This window comes from Myxine glutinosa, chromosome 6, assembly GCF_964187855.1.
Source record: "Myxine glutinosa chromosome 6, kmMyxGlut1.1, whole genome shotgun sequence".
Taxonomy (NCBI): Eukaryota; Metazoa; Chordata; class Myxini; order Myxiniformes; family Myxinidae; genus Myxine; species Myxine glutinosa.
This window is the reverse complement of record NC_136266.1, coordinates 182,204,394-182,226,074: the sequence shown is the minus strand read 5'-3', so window position 1 is coordinate 182,226,074 and position 21,681 is coordinate 182,204,394. Positions and strand designations below refer to the sequence as shown.

Here is a 21,681-nt window from a genome sequence, read left to right as displayed (position 1 = left end):
TGATCAGAAGAACCGATTGGAGCAGAAGAAGAGCAGCAGACATTTGTTGGGAAGTTAGACATACAAGTCTAGAAGAGAAGATGCTCCATTGACTGAGATTCGGGTTGGGAAATTGACAGATTGTGTCAGTCCCAGTTGGTCGCAGAAGTCCTTTGCTGAGGTGCCATGGCTGGCACAAGAGGTACCCACACCCAGCCAGCTGGCATGATGACAGTCGAAGACGCCACATATGAGGAAGAGAGTTGGGATGAGTGGAAAGAAGTTGATCCATGTTGTCAGACAGCAAAATGTAAATGGAGTCATCACTGTTTGGAGGACGGTACAGAACACATATGAACATAAGGTGGGGGTGGAGGGGAAGCCATAGCCAGAGGTACTCCTGGGGGTGGGATGGAGACAGAGGGGAAGCCATAGCCAGAGGTACTCCTGGGGGTGGGATGGAGACAGGGCTGTGCAAGCAGAGTGAGGAAGAGAGTTTTTGATAAAGATAGCAACCCCACCACGAGGATGAGGCACTGGTATATCATACCAGAGGAGGGTGTAACCAGGAAGAGATATTAAGGCATCAGAGACATCTTGAAGGATGAAAGTATCTGTTAAGCAGATTACGTCTGGTTTGTCAGAAGCAACCTGTATGGAGAGATCAATCAGGTTTGAGCGAAGACCTCGGATGTTTGAGGTCCTATTAAGGAAGAGGGAGAGGGAGCATCGGGTACAGGACAGGAGAGGGAAGGGGTAGGGTAAGATGAGGGGTGAGAGGAGGAGGTAGGGAGAGCTGTTAATAGTTTGTCGGAGATTGCAGAAGAGCTAGGAGAAAGGGAAGGATGAGGACGACAAAAGGTTTGATGGTGATGGGATGAGGCAAAGTGAGGGGTTGTTTGAGGGGGGGGGGGGCAGAGCAAAGTCAAAAGTTGGAGGAGGTGGAGGTATTTGATGGAAGGGAGAGGAAGTGGGGAGGAGGCAGCTTTGAGGAGGAGGGGGGGGGGATAATTTGAGAAAGATGGTAAGGGGGAGATTAGGAGGGGAGGGTGTGATGGGTGATTTTAGGCGGGGAGGGGTGATGGGGGAATTTTAGAGGGGAGGGGTGATGGGGGATTTTAGGAGGGGAGGGGTGATGGGGGAGTTTAGGAGGAGAGGGGTGATGGGGGATTTTAGGAGGGGAGGGATGATGGGGGAGTTTAGGAGGGAAGGAGTGAGGGGGGAGTTTAGAAAGTGGATGATTAATGACAAACGAACGTTCATTACAAACTTGGTTTATTGTGATTTTCAAGTCAGAGATCTGCTTGAAAACGATAGAGGAGGGGTGGAATGGAGGTGAGTTTAGAGAATGTAGAAAGGAATGACTGTTAGAGATTGAATATTTTTTGAAGTGGAATGATTTGATGAGGAAATTGAAAAAAGCCTTTTAAGTAGGAAGAAAACAGCGTGTTGTAATAAACCACTGAATAAAACACTGCAGGGGAAAGTTTAAACATGTTTAAAGAAAACCGTGAAAAACAATCTGGGAAAAGTCCCTGAAGTGAGGGTGTGGATCAGAGAAAGGAGAAAGGATTAAATGAGTGTGGTGGAAACTAAAATTGGAAAGGCGAGTATCGGCTGGAGATGGAAGGAAGAGGTGGAAGAAAAAAGGAGATAAAGGGGGTAGGATGAGACAACAACACAGATGGGGTGAGGAGAGAAGGAAACATTTAAAAAAAAACAAGAGAAAAATGACAACAGGGTGGTCACCAGCTGCGACGTGTAGAATTATGAGGATATCCGTTGCAATATGCGCGACCAAATTCGACCAGTCATTAAATTATATGCATGCACCAGCGACCAATGCATGTCCGAGTGTATGCGCATGCGCTATTCAATAATTACACCTAATTTGTGTCAAGTTCTGTGAAACGAGATTGATATGAAAACATTCATGTTGTCTTTGTTGCTAAATTTATTCTGGTTTCTTCAAACAAATCGCGATTTTAGTCCGCGATGTTCTTACCTCATACCAACGCATGTCTGAGTGTATGCGCATGCACTATTCAAAAAGGAACCCCAACAACAAGAACAACAACGCGGTCCTCTCATAGGACGCTCGTCGCCACTCGTCGCAGCTAAAAAAAAATTGTATTTAAAATATGACAAAGGGTAAGATGTTCGGATAAGTTAGGGAGAGAAGAGAAAATCTAAGAAACAAGCAATACAGCGAAGGAAATAACTTAAATACACAAAACACCGACTGGGGGAGAGAAGCCTCATGGTACCAGGCCGCGCGGGCGGTACGAACAGAAAACGATTAATTATACACAGGTTTGCACGAATTGCAAGCCAAAACGAACTAGAAACACACAATAACACATACACAGTAAAATAACCAGTGGAAATTTGACAAAAACACGAATGGGAAAATACTTAAACTTTGATGCCATGAAGAGATCGAAGGACGCTTCCTTGCTCGAGGAACCGGAGAATTGAACTGGAGAATGGAGACCGATTCTGATCTCAAACATAGTTGGTGGTTGAATTCAGTTCACTGATATGAAAATCCAATTGAAATGTCAAGTTAATGGGTTGAAAATTGAGGATTTTAGAAATTTGAAAAAAAAGTGGTTGATCTTTGACCTATGTTTACCTTTTGACCTCAAAAACGTATAGGATTTTGTCAGACCACGGACTCTACCGTTTGGTGAAGCTTCGTGAAGATCGGTTTAAAATTGTGACCTGTAGGCAAGTAAAAGTGAGCCGACAGAGAAACACAGAAATATACAAACCGATCAACATACTTGTCAAATTTTTTTTTTTTTTTTTGCCAAGTAACAAACAGATAGGGTTGAATACTAACCTCCATCCACCTTTGTGTTCTTTGTTCACCCTATTTTGTGTTTGTTGACACTTTGTCCTCTGTTATCCTACTCTAAAGTGGAGTCATCACCAAAAGTCAAAAGATCTGCCAGCAACCCTCTTCTGGTGAAACTGCCAAAATCAAGACTCTGCTCACCTTCACTCTTTCATTCCTCTTTTCTCCCGCCTCTGGAGCAAACTCCCTCACTCTCTTCAATCCCACTCCTCCCTCCAGGTCTTTAAAACAGCTGTTCACCGCCATCTCTTATCTTCCCCCATCCAAAGCCTTGATCTTTTCTACCCCCGTTAAAACACCCCAAATCCGCCTCTTTAAATCCCCAACTTCTTTCCTGAAATTCCTAGTAGTGTTAATTTGCTTTATACCATCTACCGTCGTCCTCGTTATCTACTGTTGTTGTGCTTGTGTGCTTCCCACTCTCTCCCCCTCTTGTGTCCTGCTCCCTTCATTGTATGTTTTATGTGTCTGTGCATGTTTTCATGTTCAATGTGTTAGCTCTTACACGAGACGAGATTCTGTATACAAAAAAAAACAAAAAAAACATTTGTCATTTCAATCGCTGTTAAGCTAAAGGAGCCACAAAGTCGGTCATTTTGCCGATGCTCACCTGTCGGGTTTAATCCCGGAACTGTGATAAGAGGCATGAGATGAAACGTTGCCACCACGTCAGTACTTGTTGAGGAGATACCTATACGTACATATCGATACAACAACCAGTCCAGACTGGCATTGGGTAGAAGGTGACAAGAACAAGCCAATTCGATTTTGGTTCAGGTCGGGATGCAGATCTGACCTATCAGTGGATACAAAACGTAGACTGTTCAGTCTGGTGAAGGTATGCTCTCTACCGAGTGCCCTTTTTGTTGGTTATGCATGATAAGCACAACTTTACCTTCAACATCGATTCAGAAACATATGTTGGATTTGGGATTAGGATTTAAGGGCGCAGGAAGACCATATAAAAAGCATGGGTGAGCTATAGGTTGAGTGCACGCATTGTTACCATACTACCATAGTAACCCTGCTTCCATAGGTCTGTGGGCACCATGGTAATGATATCTGAAGGACTGTCAGAAATAATCACTTGTGACGTATAACTGCATAAGAACCCTTGCAAATGGCTGCGCTTTAGGATCAAGGGGGGCAGCAGAAGATGATGATTTAAGGGACTGACCCATGACTCGTGTCACAAAGATGGACATTGCCACATATTTTGTTCCACATCATCAGAACAAATAAAGCCAGCCAATCAGAGGACATGCTTGATAGCCAATCAGAGGGCATGCTTGATTGAAGGAGATGTGTGTCATGGTACCTACAGGCTACAGCACATGTTCGCTGATGTGGGCCGACTGATCAAAAGTAGTCAAAGTAGGGAGGGTCTTGCAAATTCTCGTCTCATGACTTTTTCTTGAGGGTCTTGTGCACATTTTGATGCTACATCGTACTAAAATACACCATTTTGTGTTTGTCTGTCTGTCTGACGATTTTTGACCGTGATACATTCAGTCGTTACTTATCCAATCTCAACCAAACTTGACAGGAGGACTAAGGGTCACATAATGAAGGTTGTAACGAATTAATTTCCCACCATCCGCAAGAGGTTTTTCCTCGCCAATGGGGTTGCGTGTTGGGGTGTATATCCGTGTTCAATTAGCTTTATCGTGGCGTTTTTCCAAGGACGCTTCAAATAACAAAATGAATGATAATAGCATAATATCAATGTTATTACAAAACAATATTAATACTAACGTAACACAATAATTAGTTAGTTATTTGATTGCCCGGATTTTCTTGAAGGGACTTCCGGTGGTTGTTGTTGAGCGCGAGAAGGGGACTGAAGTGTCGCCTTGAGGTGCTTGAACGCTCAGGGTGCGCTGCACTCCCTTTGGAGTAATTTATGCTGTACGGTTTGGGATTGAACACACTTCCCTTGGACGAAACCCACCTCCTGGTCCTTTGGTTCATCTATTTATACGTAACACCCACAGACATAAATTGGGTGTTGTCTTACTATAATTCACCAAATGTCCGTCCATCTGTCTGTCTGTCCATTTGAATGTACCGCAAAACGGCTGAACCGATCGCAACAATATTTTGGGTGGGTAATCCTAGGACCCCCTGGAGTAAAATAGGCGATATTGTTTTTCCAATTTTTCCAAAAACGATGGAATAATATTGTTGCAGATCCCCGGTTTGTCGACGTACTAAGGGGAGTTTATTACCCCGCTCCCCCTCAAACTCCGGGTCCACTGAGGCTGCCGACCGCGACTAAGCTCGTGATCAACGGGTTGCTAAGCAATTCCGATCCCCAAACTCCCAGCCACGCGCCGAAGAGTTTGGTGGTCAAATAATCCCAAATACCTTCAAGACACGCAACTGAAGAAACCGAGGATCTAACCCTCGCTTCCCACACTTTATTGCGTGCCGAGCGGATTTGCATGGTGTGGAAAGCGGCGTTACCTGACGTGATTTACAGACCTGATTCAAGACAAATTCAGTCTCGGATGATGCTAGGCCAATGAAGAAAAGACGTACCCGAACAGGTTTGAAAGTAACAACAAAATGTACAGCGTTTTATTTACAAGGCAATAGAAAGATGAAGATGCAGCCTTATTAATTCCTTACCTATAATAAACACACTCACACACAGGGAATGACACACCGGTTATTCTCGTACCGATGTACGTGCTGGGATTGACTCGAGGGTGGCCGCTTGGTGTGCGCAGCGTGCAGCTCGATCCTCGATCCGGACGTGCAGCCTGGATGAGGTAAGGTCTGAAAGACGAACCGCCGCCTCAAAGTCAGCACGAACGACGAACTTCAGCACCGGTTGGATGAGCTTCAACGCAGGCAGGTCTAGATTCAGCGCAGGTTGGACGACCAGCTTCAAGATGAGTCGTGAGAGGGGCCAACGCTTGCAGATCAGCCAGACCAGAGCGAGGGATCGGCGAAGAGCGATGGGCGTTGGCGAAGTCAGAGGGTTGTCGGCAAAGCGAGAGGGTCGTCGGAGAAGCAAGAGCAAGAGGGTGAAAATGTGATGGGCGGGGGTTTTTATCAGACCCGAAAAGATTCCAGAATGTTCCACAGCCTCCCATTGGCTAAGGTTCATCATGTGCGGGCATTCAATCCTCCCTCCCACTAGGAAGGTTTCAGTCCTCCTTCCCTCTTTCATTCGGGGAGGTTTCACAACCCATTGGTCTCTTGCTGGTGACGTGTCTTTTGCCGTTTGTTGGTCACATGGCCTGTGCTTTTGGCCATGCCTTCCTGCACATTAAAATGTCTTCCCTCAACCACACGGAGGTTTGATATCCTGCCGAAATCAACGCATATTTGGTCTCAATTATTACACAATGGAAAGGGGGTTAATCTTTACATTCAATAAGAAATAACTAACTACTGCAGGCTACATGTTGTCATGCAATTAACTATAGGGGGTTTGCTTTTATGGCAAAACCGCAACAATATTTACCGATATGAACAGTGATGTGGTCTTTATTGAAATTCTACAAATACTGTTTAGATTTTGATGAGAATTACGAACCTGCAGCAAATCTGGAAGTGGACAGATGACGGCAATGCGTGGGTTTGATAATATCCCAATACAACCGTCATTCAATCGTAATGTTTAATCGTTAATCATTAAACATTAATCGTGTTAATCGTTTTGTTGAAGTATCAATTGATGATTGGAATTGAGTGAATACAATTACGATTTTGAATTCGTAGTTGTATTCACCCAACCGTACGGAACTTCACATCAGGATTTAAATATTTGTTTATGTCACGAATGTTACTAAAAGTTTATTTTTTATATTTATGCTATTAAATTTGTGATTGGAGTTATGCTGTTTGGAATGAAGAAAGAGATATCGAGTTCAAGTGAATGACGGAATGCCGTGACGGTTTCTACTTTCTAAACGTGAATTTGCGGATCGCCATATGCAGATTCGCCATTGATTGGGTATGGAACACACGTACCTGTTTGTTTGCAAACGGGTACGTTTTTCATTGAAGTCCTTCACAAACTTGCTGTCCATATCTGATGTGTGACTGAAGGTGCTACAGGAATGTGGAATTTATTGGTTTCATGCTTTAGCATTCGCTGTTTCTGCATTGTCTGTTTGCTTCTGGCCTCCGACCCGTGCTCAGCACGGGTACCTCACTAGTACTAATAATATCACGTTTCCCCACGTGGTTTTTCCTCGTTGAACAAACGCGACGTTGACATTTATAAATAGCTTACCGTGCTGTTTTTGTGGGATAATCGGCCCCTACCAGAGGCAAAAATATTATAAACCACAAACATGTACGATTACCTTTTTAAACAGTCGCTAAAGCTGTTTAACACTAAATTGAAAGAAATTTAGAGAAATCCGGGCCATCAGTGTATGCTGGTCAACAACCACAAAAGGTCAACAACAATTTCAAATTTCTAAAAGCCTCAATTTTCATCCGATTGACTTGAAATTTCAATTGGATTTTCACATAAGCTAACTGAATTTAACCACCAATATTTGTGAGGTCAAAAAGATGCTCTACTGAGCGCCATTCTACTTTCTTCTCTTTTGCCAAGTGTAGCTATACAAGTGATTTTTCATCTGTTTGTTTGTTTGTCCGCACAGAAGAAATATGATTTTCTCAGCAACCGTTGTCCCGATTGACAGGAAATCACCATAGGTGCAACTCCACATTTGGATTTTTTAAATGATAATTATGACGTCATCGGTCACGTGGATCAGCCGCTATCTTGGAAAAACTGAAAAAATTTGCACCTCTATATCTCAGATAGTGCTGAATAGAAAAAATTGAGACTTGGCTCATTGTAAAGAACTCTCCATGGGGAATAAAATATGGTAATGATGATATCATTGGTGCCTCTATTATGACGTCATAATTCGACAAGTACAAAACTTCATCCGATCAAGATGAAATTTCTTGAGCATCACCTAGGGATAATTTAGTGGAGAAAGAAAATGATGATGCCATTGGTCACGTGGTTCGGCCGCCATATTTGCTTTCAACACAAAAGACTTAAAACCACTGAAAACACATCCTGTCGAGGGTTTGCAATCCGATTGCTCTTTCTTGTTTCTTCTGTTATAGCATGTTGTTCGAAGACATACAGAATAATTATAGACCAATATAATTAGGCAATAATTAAGACAAATGAATATACAGTATTATGAATTAATTTTTTTACCATCGCGTTCACTTCGTGATGATCTATGCGTGTGCAAATTTTCAAATTCATCGGACCATCTACGGCAGATATCAGTCAAGGAAAGCTCAAAATCACCCAATGTAGTTAGGGTTAAATATCCTATGGCGTCCTTCGAGAAGAGTAGACGAGCCAGACGAGTGGATACCTTGGACAAATTCAAAATGCCTACCCTAAACTACAGAGGGCATTGCATCAGTGGCACAGCCGCGCCCTCAGCCGATGATGCTCTCCCCACAGCCGATGATGCTCACCCCACAGTCGATGATGCTCACCCCACAGTCGATGATGCTCACCCCACAGTCGATGATGCTCACCCCACAGTCGATGATGCTCACCCCACAGTCGATGATGCTCACCCCACAGTCGATGATGCTCACCCCACAGTCGATGATGCTCACCGCACAGTCGATGATGCTCACCCCATAGCCGATGATGCTCACCCCACAGCAGATGATGCTCACCCCACAGCCGATGATGCTCACCCCACAGTCGATGATGCTCACCCCACAGCGGATGATGCTCACCCCCACAGCCGATGATGCTCACCCCACAGTCGATGATGCTCACCCCACAGTCGATGATGCTCACCCCACAGTCGATGATGCTCACCCCACAGTCGATGATGCTCACCCCACAGTCGATGATGCTCACCCCACAGCCGATGATGCTCACCCCACAGCAGATGATGCTCACCCCACAGCCGATGATGCTCACCTCACAGCCGATGATGCTCACCTCACAGCGGATGATGCTCACCCCACAGCCGATGATGCTCACCTCACAGCCGTTGATGCTCACCCCACAGCCGATGATGCACACCCCACAGCCGATGATGCTCACCCCTCAGTCGATGATGCTCACCCCGCAGCCGATGATGCTCACCCCGCAGCCGATGATGCTCACCCCACAGCCGATGATGCTCACCGCGCAGCCGATGATGCTCACCCCACAGTCGATGGACGATGATGCTCACCCCACAGCCGATGATGCTCACCCCTCAGCTGATGATGCTCACCCCGCAGCCGATGATGCTCACCCCACAGCCGATGATGCTCACCCACAGCCGATGATGCTCACCCCACAGCCGATGATGCTCACCCAGCAGCCGATGATGCTCACCCAGCAGCCGATGATGCTCACCCCGCAGCCGATGATGCTCACCCCACAGCCAATGATGCACACCCCACAGCCGATGATGCTCACCTCGCAGCCGATGATGCTCACCCCGCAGCCGATGATGCTCATCCCGCAGCCGATGATGCTCACCCCGCAGCCAATGATGCTCATCCCGCAGCCGATGATGCTCAACCCGCAGCCGATGATGCTCACCCGGCAGCCGATGATGCTCACCCCGCAGCCGATGATGCTCACCCGGCAGCCGATGATGCTCACCCCGCAGCCGATGAGGCTCACCCCGCAGCCGATGATGCTCACCCCACAGCCGATGATGCTCACCCAGCAGCCGAGTTGTCGCATTCAAAAGTCAAAAGAAGAAGTCTTCAACTTCTGAGATTCCTCACACCGATGATGTGTCTGGACTTGTTCAGGAGGCGAAACAGCAGCTGTTGTTTGGAGTTTAGGATGAAGACCAGATTAGGTGGTGGTCCAATCCCTTGCCTGCTGAGATAGCTGGACCTTCGGTGGTGGTGGCTTCGGTTTTGAATTTGCAACTTTCCAACTACAACTAGAAAGCATCTGAACATGCAAAGCCCGCGTCTGTTTGTGTTAGGACGTCCTCTTCTTCTGCTGTATGCTCAAAATAACGAAAACAGTTTTTAAAAAAATAACTAAATGAAAATTGATGATTTATACAGCCTTGACCTTTGAACTTTAGATCTAAAAAGAATCAGTTTCTAGCTTTTGATTCGGAAACCAATTCTCTGATCCGATATGCAAATTATTTAAATAACAGGTCAATCGGATGAAAATTGGCGATTTTATGTTGTGCTGACCTTTCACCTTTTGACCAAATTATTAATTTGTCTTCTCCATATTCTCATAATAAAGCTTTGGTGAAAATTTTATGACAAAACTCAAATGCTCAAAAGTTCTCAAAAAGACAATACCGGTACCGTTAGCTCAAAAGTTACAGCCCGGACAGATACATACACACACACACACACACACACACACACACACACACACACACACACACACACACACACACACACACACACACACACACACACACACACACATATATATATACACACAGTCACGCACACACACACACACACAAACACACACACACACACACAAACGCAAACACACACAAACGCACACACACATACACATACGCACACACAAACATACATACACACACACGCACACATGCATGCACACACACACACACACACACATACACACGCACACACACACACACACACACACACACACACACACACACACACACACACACACACACACACATATATACACATACACACACACACACACGCACGCACACACACACAAACACAAACACACACACACACACACACACACACACACACAGACACACACACACACACACAGAGACACACATACACACGCGAACTACAACTGGAGGCACTGCAGGGTTCGGTAACGATCCTGAAAAGATTCCTTGGAACAAAACTCTGAAAATGTTGAACAGGTTGGTCCATGAACCGTGATCTGTTACGGAAGAGGATGGTCTTGGGATACTCTTTGGGTCCTGGGATACTCTTTGGGTCCTTGGATACTCTGTGGGTCCTTGGATACTCTTTGGGTCCTGGGATACTCTTTGGGTCCTGGGATACTATTAGGGTCCTGGGATACTCTTTGTGTCCTGGGATACTCTTTGGGTCCTGGGATACTCTTGCGGTCATGTGATACTATTCGGGCCCTGGGATACTCTTTGGGTACTGGGATACTCTTTGGGTCATGGGATACTCTTTGGGTCCTGGGATACTCTTCGGGCCCTGGGATACTCTTTGGGTCCTGGGATACTCTTGGGGTCATGTGATACTATTCGGGCCCTGGGATACTCTTTGGGTCCTGGGATACTCTTTGGGTATTGGGATACTCTTTGGGTCATGTGATACTATTTGGGCCCTGGGATACTCTTTGGGTCCTGGGATACTCTTGGGGTCATGTGATACTATTCGGGCCCTGGGATACTCTTTGGGTCCTGGGATACTCTTTGGGTCCTGGGATACTCTTTGGGTCCTGGGATACTCTTTGGGTCCTGGGATACTCTTTGTGTCCTGGGATACTCTTGGGGTCCTGGGATACTATTCGGGTCCTGGGATACTCTTTGGGTCCTGGGATACTCTTTGGGTCCTGGGATACTATTCGGGTCCTGGGATACTCTTTGGGTCCTGGGATACTATTCGGGTCCTGGGATAATCTTTGGGTCCTGGGATACTCTTTGGGTCCTGGGATACTCTTTGGGTCCTGGGATACTTTTCGGGTCCTGGGATACTATTCGGGTCCTGGGATACTCTTTGGGTCCTGGGATACTCTTTGGGTCCTGGGAGGACTCTGGTCCACCTCTTGAAACCCACAAATGGACATATCAATCAATGACACACAGAAGTTATTACAAATCGCCATCTCTCGCTGCGCAGGTGTTCGGGAGGGATAAGCATCATTTTTTGAGTTGCCACTGACACGTTGATGCGAGAAACAGCTTCTTGTGGACACCTGTTGTAGGTGTTTGTGAATGCGCGTCGCCCCGGGCAACGAGACGCTGTTTACAAACAATACATTATGAATGAACAAAGATAACGATATAACGTCAGGTAGTCGCTCTGATATATAAGGAGGCACTCGGTAGTCACAGTGAGCAAGTGTATACCCGGTTTGTAGAGGATCGATCACCCAATCATGTCCATGTTACCATTTACATCGGGCTCACGACGAGCTACCTGCAGCATGTCCAGCGGGCTCGGAGCTTCACACCTGGGGGGGACCAGCAGCTCCATGGGCTTCGAATCGAGTGCAGGTGGCACGGGGTTCGGATTCGGATTGATGGGTGCACGTAGCGGGGTCGCTAGCTCCAGGATGCAGGGAGGCCTTGGATTCGCAGGTATGCAGGGAGCAGGACAAGGATTCTATGGAATGGGAAGGGGATCGTCAGGGTACGGATTCGGTGCTTCGATCCCATCCGGGGGCGATTTTAGCGCAGGTGCAGCTTTTAACGTAGGTCGCGCCATCACCTGCGGAGGCATGGCTGGATTCGCGGGCTCTATAGGTGCTGCCTCTAAAGGTGTACCTTCCTCTCTGACGCGTGTCAACGAGAAGACCATCTTGAACACGTTAAACAATCGCCTGGTGAACTACGTGGAGAGGGTGCGACAGTTGGCGCAAGAGAACTCCATCTTGGAAGCGCAGCTGCAATCTATTGCGGGAAGCAGCCCCATCAACCCGGACACCAACGTGGACATCGAAACGGTGGAGATGCAGGTGTCCGAACAGCTCAACACCATCTCCATCTCCACCCTGGAACGCGTACGTCTGGAGATCGACGTGGACCATCTCCGGGCCACCGCGGAGGAGCTGCGATCCAAGTGCGTGAGGGTCTGTCTGTCCCCGTGTATGTCGGGGGTTGATGCTGTAACATCTCGAGATGCAGTAACATCAAAATGTCATGATGCTCGCGTAACACCCTGTACATGCCGCAGGTTCGAGTTTGAGGTTGGTGTGAGGGTCCAGCTTGAAACGGACATCGCGAACATGAAGAGAGTGAGCTTCCTCTACCCATCCCAATCCTATAACCTCCAACAACAATAGCACGAGACTTTGTAGCCATATCAGAAAAGCCCTGTAACCTAATCCCACAATTTGTAACCTAACATAATCCCACACAAAAAAACCTAATCCTAATAACCTAATCCTAATGAAAACCTAAATAACCTAACCTAATGATAAATATCCTAATTAACCTATTATCCTAATCCTAATATCCTAATTATCCTAAGAAATATCCTAATATCCGAATTAGATAATGATAACCTAATGATAACCTAATGATAAATATCCTAATTAACCTATTATCCTAATCCTAATATCCGAATTATCCTAATAAATATCCGAATATCCGAATTAGATAATGATAACCTAATGATAACCTAATGATAAATATCCTAATTAACCTATTATCCTAATCCTAATATCCTAATTATCCTAATAAATATCCTAATATCCGAATTAGATAATGATAACCTAATGATAACCTAATGATAAATATCCTAATTAACCTATTATCCTAATCCTAATATCCTAATTATCCTAATAAATATCCTAATATCCGAATTAGATAATGATAACCTAATGATAACCTAATGATAACCTAATGATAAATATCCTAATTAACCTATTATCCTAATCCTAATATTCTAATTATCCTAATAAATATCCTAATATCCGAATTAGATAATGATAACCTAATGATAACCTAATGATAAATGATAATGATAATAATGATAATGATAATTAATAACCTAAAACTAATGAAATAACCTAATCCTAATGAAAATCCCTGTAACCTCATCCCGTAATTTGTAACTCACTTTATATACAAACCTCGCCAGGTACATCAACCCAAACCTCGTACCGTATATTCGGATAACCTCAGGAAGTTAACTACAACCCCCCTTCACCGTTACCATACCAGGAACCATGGACCACAGGGTTATAGTATCGCCGAATGGATCTGGAGCATCAGTTGTGCGCACCTGGGGTATATAGGACCTTAAACCTAATAGGTTCAAATATTGGAAACCTTACTTCTTAGCCCCTGTAACTTAAATCAGGACAACCTTTTACCAACATAAACCTTGATCTTAAAACCATCATCCCATAAAACACTACCCTTATTTTATAACGTAATCTACTAATCATACAGAACTCTAAGCCTATATAATCCAAACCCTATGCAACCCAAACAGTACATACCCTTAAATCTATGTTACCCTAAATCTACAACTTCATATTTATGATGCTCACAATTCATATATAATTACTCGAACACATATATAAATACTTATAACACCATATAACCCTATAAAACATTAACCTTAGTTAATATATAATTAATACACCAGCAGAGTACACACCTTCCAGGTAGGTGGAGTTTGCGCATTTCTTGCTGAAAAGACTATAGACTGTATATTGCAAGAAGACTCTATAGATATTTCTGGGGTGCTTCTAAAGGGGGTATATGGGGTCTTAAGGTGGTATAAAGGACATCTACAACTACACATTCAATAGTAGTTGGGGCCTAAAGGGACTTAATAGGTATGAAGGTCCAAAGGGTCCAAAAGGTGTAAGGGATTTAAATTGTCGAAAGAGTCTAAATGCGTGATAAAGATGTCTAAAGGGACTCAATAGGTTATAAAGGTCTAAAGGGTCCAAAAGGTGTAAGGGATTGAAATTGTCGAAATAGTCTAAATGCGTTCTAAAGGTGTCTGAAGGGACTTAATAGGTATAAAGGTCAAAAGAGTCCAAAAGGTGGAAGGGATTTAAATTGTCAAAAGGGTCTAAATGCAGTCTAAAGGTGTCTGAAGGGACTTAATAGGTATAGAGGTCTAAAGGGTCCAAAAGGTGGAAGGGATTTAAATTGTCGAAAGGGTCTAAATGCAGTCTAAAGGTGTCTGAAGGGACTTAATAGGTATAGAGGTCTAAAGGGTCCAAAAGGTGGAAGGGATTTAAATTGTCGAAAGGGTCTAAATGCGGTCTAAAGGGACTTAATAGGTATAAAGGTCTAAAGGGTCCAAAAGGTGTAAGCGATTTCAATTGTCGAAAGGGTCTAAATGTGGTCTAAAGGTGTCTAAAGGGACTTAATCGGTATAATGGTCCAAAAGGTGTAAGGGATTTAAATTGTCGAAAGGGTCTAATTGCGGTCTAAAGGGGTCTAAAGGGATCTAAAATGCTATTTATTCGCCTTTATGATTTTTGATATTCTATGGGACACACAATGAAATTTCACGTAATGCGGTTGCTCGTGGGACTTCAAATGAGGTTTCCTATCCTATCTGTCTATGGTCCTTGGTCTCGGAGTAGATGCTGGACAAAGTGATGGGACTGGTCCTCCACAATGGAGAAATAACCCAAATAATAACACCTATGCGAAATCCGAAAAAAAAAAAATATCAAAAACTTTTAAAATAAAAAAATTCTAATTTTTGTTTTTAGTTTTTTATTTTGGAAAAATTAATATTTCGCGGAAAACATAAGAAGGGTCTATGTGTATGTGTTCCATATTCCTTATGGAATATCCTTAAAATGTGGTGTTGCTCGTCTTAAGGGTCCGGAGTAGTAATAGGACATAAAGACGTACAGACACACACACACACACACACACACACACACACACACACACACACACACACACACACACACACACACACACACATATACACACTTTCACAATAATTAATTAATTTAATAAATAATAATAATATTAATAATAATAAAAAGATTAACATTATAAAACCGAACACTAAATATGCACCTCCAACAATCTTGAAATCCTAACTGTCACCATATATAACACAAGCTTTATAAAATTATAATCCTATATATTGCCTTGCCTGCCCCTATATAAATGCCAAACTTGAAAGAAATCAGAAGACTTGGAGCTCAAACCCTATAAAACCCCAAACCATATATTATATATAAAATCTGACCATATAATACACCTCTAGTTCTAAAAAAAACCCTAACCCTATAGAAACCCTAATTATTCTATAAAACCAGAACCAGAAAGAAAAACCTGAACACATGCTTGTAACCCTATAAACCCCGAACCCTAACCTTCTCACACTAACAATAACAAGTCTTCTCCGGTCCTATAAACACGCGAAACCAGCTCACTGGTAATAGGGGCACTGCATCAGCGGCACAAGCGCGCTTCCAGAGAAATGATGCAACCAGCAGCCACAGGCTGCATACGAAACAACAACAGAACTTTTCAGAGTTTTACGTATTTCCATTTTCCTCCTTCTTTATCCCAAGGATCTGGAAGGAGCAAATGAATTTCGATCTGAACTGGAAACAAAGTATTCCATCCTGTCCGAGGACCTGATGTTCCAGAAAAAGACGCAACACGAGGTAGGACTTCGCTTGTGATGAAAAGTCTTTCCCTTTACCCCAATATCCCCCCCCCCCCCCCAAAGGAACGTTCATATTGGAATGGGATAAACCTTGGAATGGGATTCTGTGGCTTTACAGGAGCTGGAACAGCTCAAGGTGCAGTACGGAAAGTTCGCAAACACTCAGACGTCCGTCATCGAACTGATCAACGAGAACTCTGTGAGCTTACGTGATTCTCTGGACAAGATGCGCGAGGAGTACGACAAATCGGTCACCTCAAACATGGAGGAGGCAGAGGCCTTCTGTCAGACTCAGGTGGGTATCGTGATGATCGTAGGAACACCTTACCACAGGAGTACCACTGGTACGTGTTGGAAGTGCTCTCGAACTTACACACCTGCATATCTGTCGATGTGTCTCGCATTCTTAAACGAACAAACACACACACACATATATACACACACACACAGACAGACAGACACACACACATACACATAAATATACACACACACACACACACACACACACACACACACACACACACACACACACACACACACACTCCTGGCGGGGTGCTGCATCGTGGAGCACACCTTCCATCTGCTCCTCATCTCATATAACCGAGTTAACATTAAAGATTTAAACGCAGGTAGGTCTTCATGCGAGTACCATATCTCATCGTTTACACTCTTGCACATTCGTTACGTTAATACTGCATGTATTTGACGTATGGTAGCCGTTTGACACCAGCACCTCTCTATCCATATGGAATATCTTTGCAGATCGATGAGATTCAGGGAAATACCACAAAGAGTGTTGAACAACTAACAGTCATGGAAAAGGAGATCCACGTTTTCCAAAAGGACATCCAAGAGCTGAGCTTCGAGTATTCAAAGTTGATGCACGTGGTAAGTCCACGGGACAACATAAGGGAAGGTAATGGTCAAGTGGGGGTGTAGGTCTCCTCCTCCCTCACAAGGTGTTGAAGGAACATGGAGGAGTTTGGACAGAAATTAAACGACGCCATTCCGAGCACGTGGTTCATTGTGCTGGATGCCAGGTTCAAATATCTCCCATGGAGCAGAGTCTACCCCCCATGTTTTTTACTTGCTATTCTAATCTTGTGTGAGACAAATTACAGCTCACAGGTGGAGCTTAACTACCGGTTAAACTTGCTTAACTATAGATGCTGCTTAACTACCGGTTAAACTTGCTTAACTATAGATGCTGCTTAACTGCCGGTTAAACTTGCTTAACTACCAGTTAAACTTGCTTAACTATAGATGCTGCTTAACTACCGGTTAAACGTGCTTAACTGTAGATGTTGCTTAACTACCGGTTAAACTTGCTTAACTGTAGATGCTGCCTAACTACCGGTTAAACTTGCTTAACTGTAGATACTGCTTAACTACCGGTTAAACTTGTTTAACTGTAGATACTGCTTAACTACCGGTTAAACTTGTTTAACTGTAGATGTTGCTTAACTACCGGTTAAACGTGTTTAACTGTAGATGTTGCTTAACTACCGGTTAAACTTGTTTAACTGTAGATGTTGCTTAACTACCGGTTAAACTTGCTTAACTGTAGATGCTGCTTAACTACCGGTTAAACTTGCTTAACTGTAGATGCTGCTTAACTACCGGTTAAACTTGCTTAACTGTAGATGCTGCTTAACTATCGGTTAAACTTACTTAACTGTAGATGCTGCTTAACTACTGGTTAAACTTCCTTAACTGCAGATGCTGCTTAACTATCGGTTAAACTTGCTTAACTATAGATGCTGCTTAACTACTGGTTAAACTTGCTTAACTATGGATGCTGCTTTACTACCGGTTAAACTTGCTTAACTATAGATTCTGCTTTACTACCGGTTAAACTTGATTAACTGTAGATGCTGCTTAACTACTTACGTTGATGTGACGTTGTTACGTTGATTCTGCTTAACTACTGTTTAAACTTGCATCGGTAACATTCGGTATGGAGACCAGGTTAGACCTGGAGTATGGAGTATGACGGTTAGACATGGAGAGTGGAGTACGGAGTATGACGGTTAGACATGGAGTGCGGAGTACGGAGTATGACGGTTAGACCTGGAGTATGACAGTTTGACTTGGAGTACGACAGTTAGACTTGGAGGGCGACGGTTAGACTTGGAGTACGATGGTTAGACGTGGAGTGCGGTGGTTAGACTTGGGGTACGATGGTTAGACGTGGAGTGCGGTGGTTAGACTTGGAGTACGACGGTTAGACCTGGAGTATGGAGTACGACGGTTAGACTTGGAGTACGACGGTTAGACTTGGAGTACGACGGTTAGACTTGGAGTACGGCGGTTAGACTTGAAGTACGACGGTTAGACTTGAAGTACGACGGTTAGACTTGGAGTACGACGGTTAGACTTGGAGTATGACGGTTAGACTTGAAGTACGACGGTTAGACTTGGAGTACGACGGTTAGACTTGGAGTATGACGGTTAGACTTGAAGTACGACGGTTAGACTTGAAGTACGACGGTTAGACTTGAAGTACGACGGTTAGACTTGAAGTACGACGGTTAGACTTGGAGTACGACGGTTAGACTTGAAGTACGACGGTTAGATTTGGAGTACGACGGCTAGACTTGGAGTACGACGGTTAGACTTGGAGTATGATGGTTAGACTTGGAGTAAGACGGTTAGACTTGGAGTACGACGGTTAGACTTGGAGTATGATGGTTAGACTTGGAGTATGACGGTTAGACTTGGAGTATGAAGGTTAGACTTGGAGTATGACGGTTAGACTTGGAGTGTGACGGTTAGACTTGGAGTATGACGGTTAGACTTGGAGTGTGACGGTTAGACTTGGAGTATGAAGGTTAGACTTGGAGTACGACGGTTAGACTTGGAGTACGACGGTTAGACTTGGAGTATGACGGTTAGACTTGGAGTATGACTTGCGTAACTATAGGTTAAATTACTAATGGCGACCCTACCGACTTCCAACGACCTTGCAGCATCAAACCTTATCCACCAACTTGTGCGACCTGCAATCCCGGGAGAGCATGGGTCTAATGCAGTTCCAAACGACCTACAATACACTGGAGCAGGAAATTGAACAGAGCCACATGGACCTGCAGAAGCAGCTGGGTGCCTACCAAGAACTCCTGGACATCAAACTTGCTTTGGACACCGAAATAAGCACCTACAGAAAACTGCTCGAGGGAGAGGCTGCTCTGTACGTATTCCAATGTGGAAAGTCAAGTGTTTGGATCTTCCGTTATTCAGCAACTACTTATTAGGCAACGTTATTCGTTAGGCAACGTTATTCAGAAGCAGCAACTTCCGTTATTCATAAAACATCAGCTTATTGTCCCTGAAAGTTGTTTCCCATCCCGTCGATGTAACGTTCATTTCCTTGTGCGTGTGGCAGACTGGAGGACGTATCTGGACAAATTGGACAGGGAACGACCATCATTTCCACGACGACTATTCCTGCTGGTGGTTTTGGAGACTCGGCCTCACAGATCGGAACGAGCAGCTTTTTGGGAGGTGCAACCACCTCGATGGACGGTTCCGTCATGAGTCTATCAGGAATGCACGGCATCGGTGGTGGAGGTGCGACTCTGAGTAGCGGGATGCACGGAAGCAGTTCCATGACCGCAAGCAGCTTGGTGGGAACTAGCAACCTATACGGCGGATATACTGGCACGACCGTCGTTAAGCGCTAACAGGTACCGGAACAGGAACCGGAACCGGAATAGTCAACACTTAACTCCCATAAAGTTAGGTGCTTTTGAAGAAAGTCTTTACAATTATCAGGAACATAAAATGGGGAAAGGCATAAAGGTTTTGATAAAGCCAGGTGACCTCATGTTGACCATTTGTCCGAGACCAATCTGCAAGATGTTATTAAGAAAATGCTTTCTCGTTTGTCCGCAGGTTTCTTTACGAGCCCGAGCTTCGCCATGCTTCCATCAGCAATGCGATGAAGTGGAGCGCAGAGTGAACGCAACTCACATATTTGCAATGGAATGGCTTTTGCAGCTTTTTTGGGGAATGTTTGGTTTGAGCAAACCAATAAAAGTAAAACATGGATTGCTTTTCCTCTTTCTGCCACAATGCTCACCCCCAAATAATAAGGAAAAAAGACTAATCTAAAAATATTTATTTCTTATACTTGGGCTAAGGCTCATAATAGAGCTGACACACTCTATGACAGGTGCACAGAACACGAGACAGGTGCACAGAACAGCGTGTGTAGGACTAGCAAACGATGTGCAAATCTCAACAGACTATCAAAGGAGATTTCTGCACGAGCAAGAAAACAACAAATTTGAAAATGTATCCTTAATCCATTTAGCAACAAACTTCCCAAAACAGGTGCAAGTGCAGGATACGACACAGGAAAAGGAAACAGAAACAAATACAGCCCCAATGATCGCAAAGAAGAAAAAGGAAAACTACAAAAAGAAATATCAGCAGATACACTCTGACAAATGGGAGAATGACAAAAGAGCAGGAAGATTAAAAAAAAAAGAGATTGACAGGAGAGGGATCGACAAGGAAGGCTCATTGATCATTATTCCCCCTTCCCATGCCTCCTCCCCCCAAGCCCTCTCCCTACCACAGATCTCCCGATGTCCCTGCTCTCCATCTTGTCTCCCGCTCCCTTTATCATATGTTTTATGTGTCAGTTTGTCTTTTTGTGATCTATATTAGTTCTTACACGAGCCTCGATCTTGTATACAAAAAATATATATTGGAATGGCTAAGAAGAGGTCAAATTCATTGGGATGGACAACGAGTCATCATAAATTCCCAAGACCAAGGACACTACGCCCAAGGGCTTTAAGAAAATGGCAGATTGAGCTAATCGGACAAATGCAGGTTTTATGGGATCACCTCATTTTGGGATGTAAAAAACTCAAGTCAGAACAGTTGACAGAACTCATAACTCAGAACTCATGTCAGAACACCTGTTTTCAGTTGTACACAGAAAGACATGACAGCGTCTGTAGAGTAATCCACTGGCACATCTATAAACATTCCAACATTCCGGTCCCAGAACAATCATGGAAACATAAACCAAATCAGATCCTTGAAAATGAACATGTATTGCTCACGCATGACAAGATGATCCCATCAAGTGTGGGCATTGCAGGACGAGCATTGCGTCTGGACTTGGTGCTCAAACACAAAAAGGAAAAGACGGCATTGTTGAGTGAGGTTTCCGTTCCCAATGACTTTGGACTAAATGCTTCGGAAACCAAGAAAATGATGAAATACCGGGATCTGAAAAATGAGGTCAAGAGGTCTTGTTGGGAATTGAAGAAAGCTGAAACAAGTACAGATACATTCAAAGTACACCGCCCCATGCCAAATAATTAAATATCCTACAGCGCGGCATTGCCGGGTACCGCAGTGCACCTCATAGAGGCTGCATTGGGAAGGAGAGGTGTACGCTAATTAATTGATTAATTGTAGAATTAAAATCAATAAAAGATTATCACAAATTATTTTCTTAATCAATTGGCTAATAGCATAACTAAACCACTCGTGCTTCACTTTGGTCACTTTTGGTG

The 21,681-nt window shown here is 44.1% G+C and overlaps 2 protein-coding genes across 2 annotated transcripts in view; one reads left to right on the top strand and one right to left on the bottom strand.

The window, feature by feature from the left end:
* Positions 1-21,681, bottom strand: part of LOC144892699 (uncharacterized) — a 400,706-nt gene that overhangs the window by 233,910 nt on the left and 145,115 nt on the right. The window lies entirely within an intron of this gene.
* Positions 11,657-20,194, top strand: LOC137428999 (thread biopolymer filament subunit gamma-like). The gene is made up of 8 exons (XM_068118963.2): positions 11,657-12,598; positions 12,713-12,773; positions 16,047-16,142; positions 16,263-16,439; positions 16,907-17,032; positions 19,114-19,334; positions 19,530-19,830; positions 20,039-20,194. Exons 1-7 carry the CDS (start codon positions 11,916-11,918, stop codon positions 19,825-19,827), a joined length of 1,662 nt encoding a protein of 553 aa, XP_067975064.1. The 5' UTR covers positions 11,657-11,915; the 3' UTR covers positions 19,828-19,830; positions 20,039-20,194.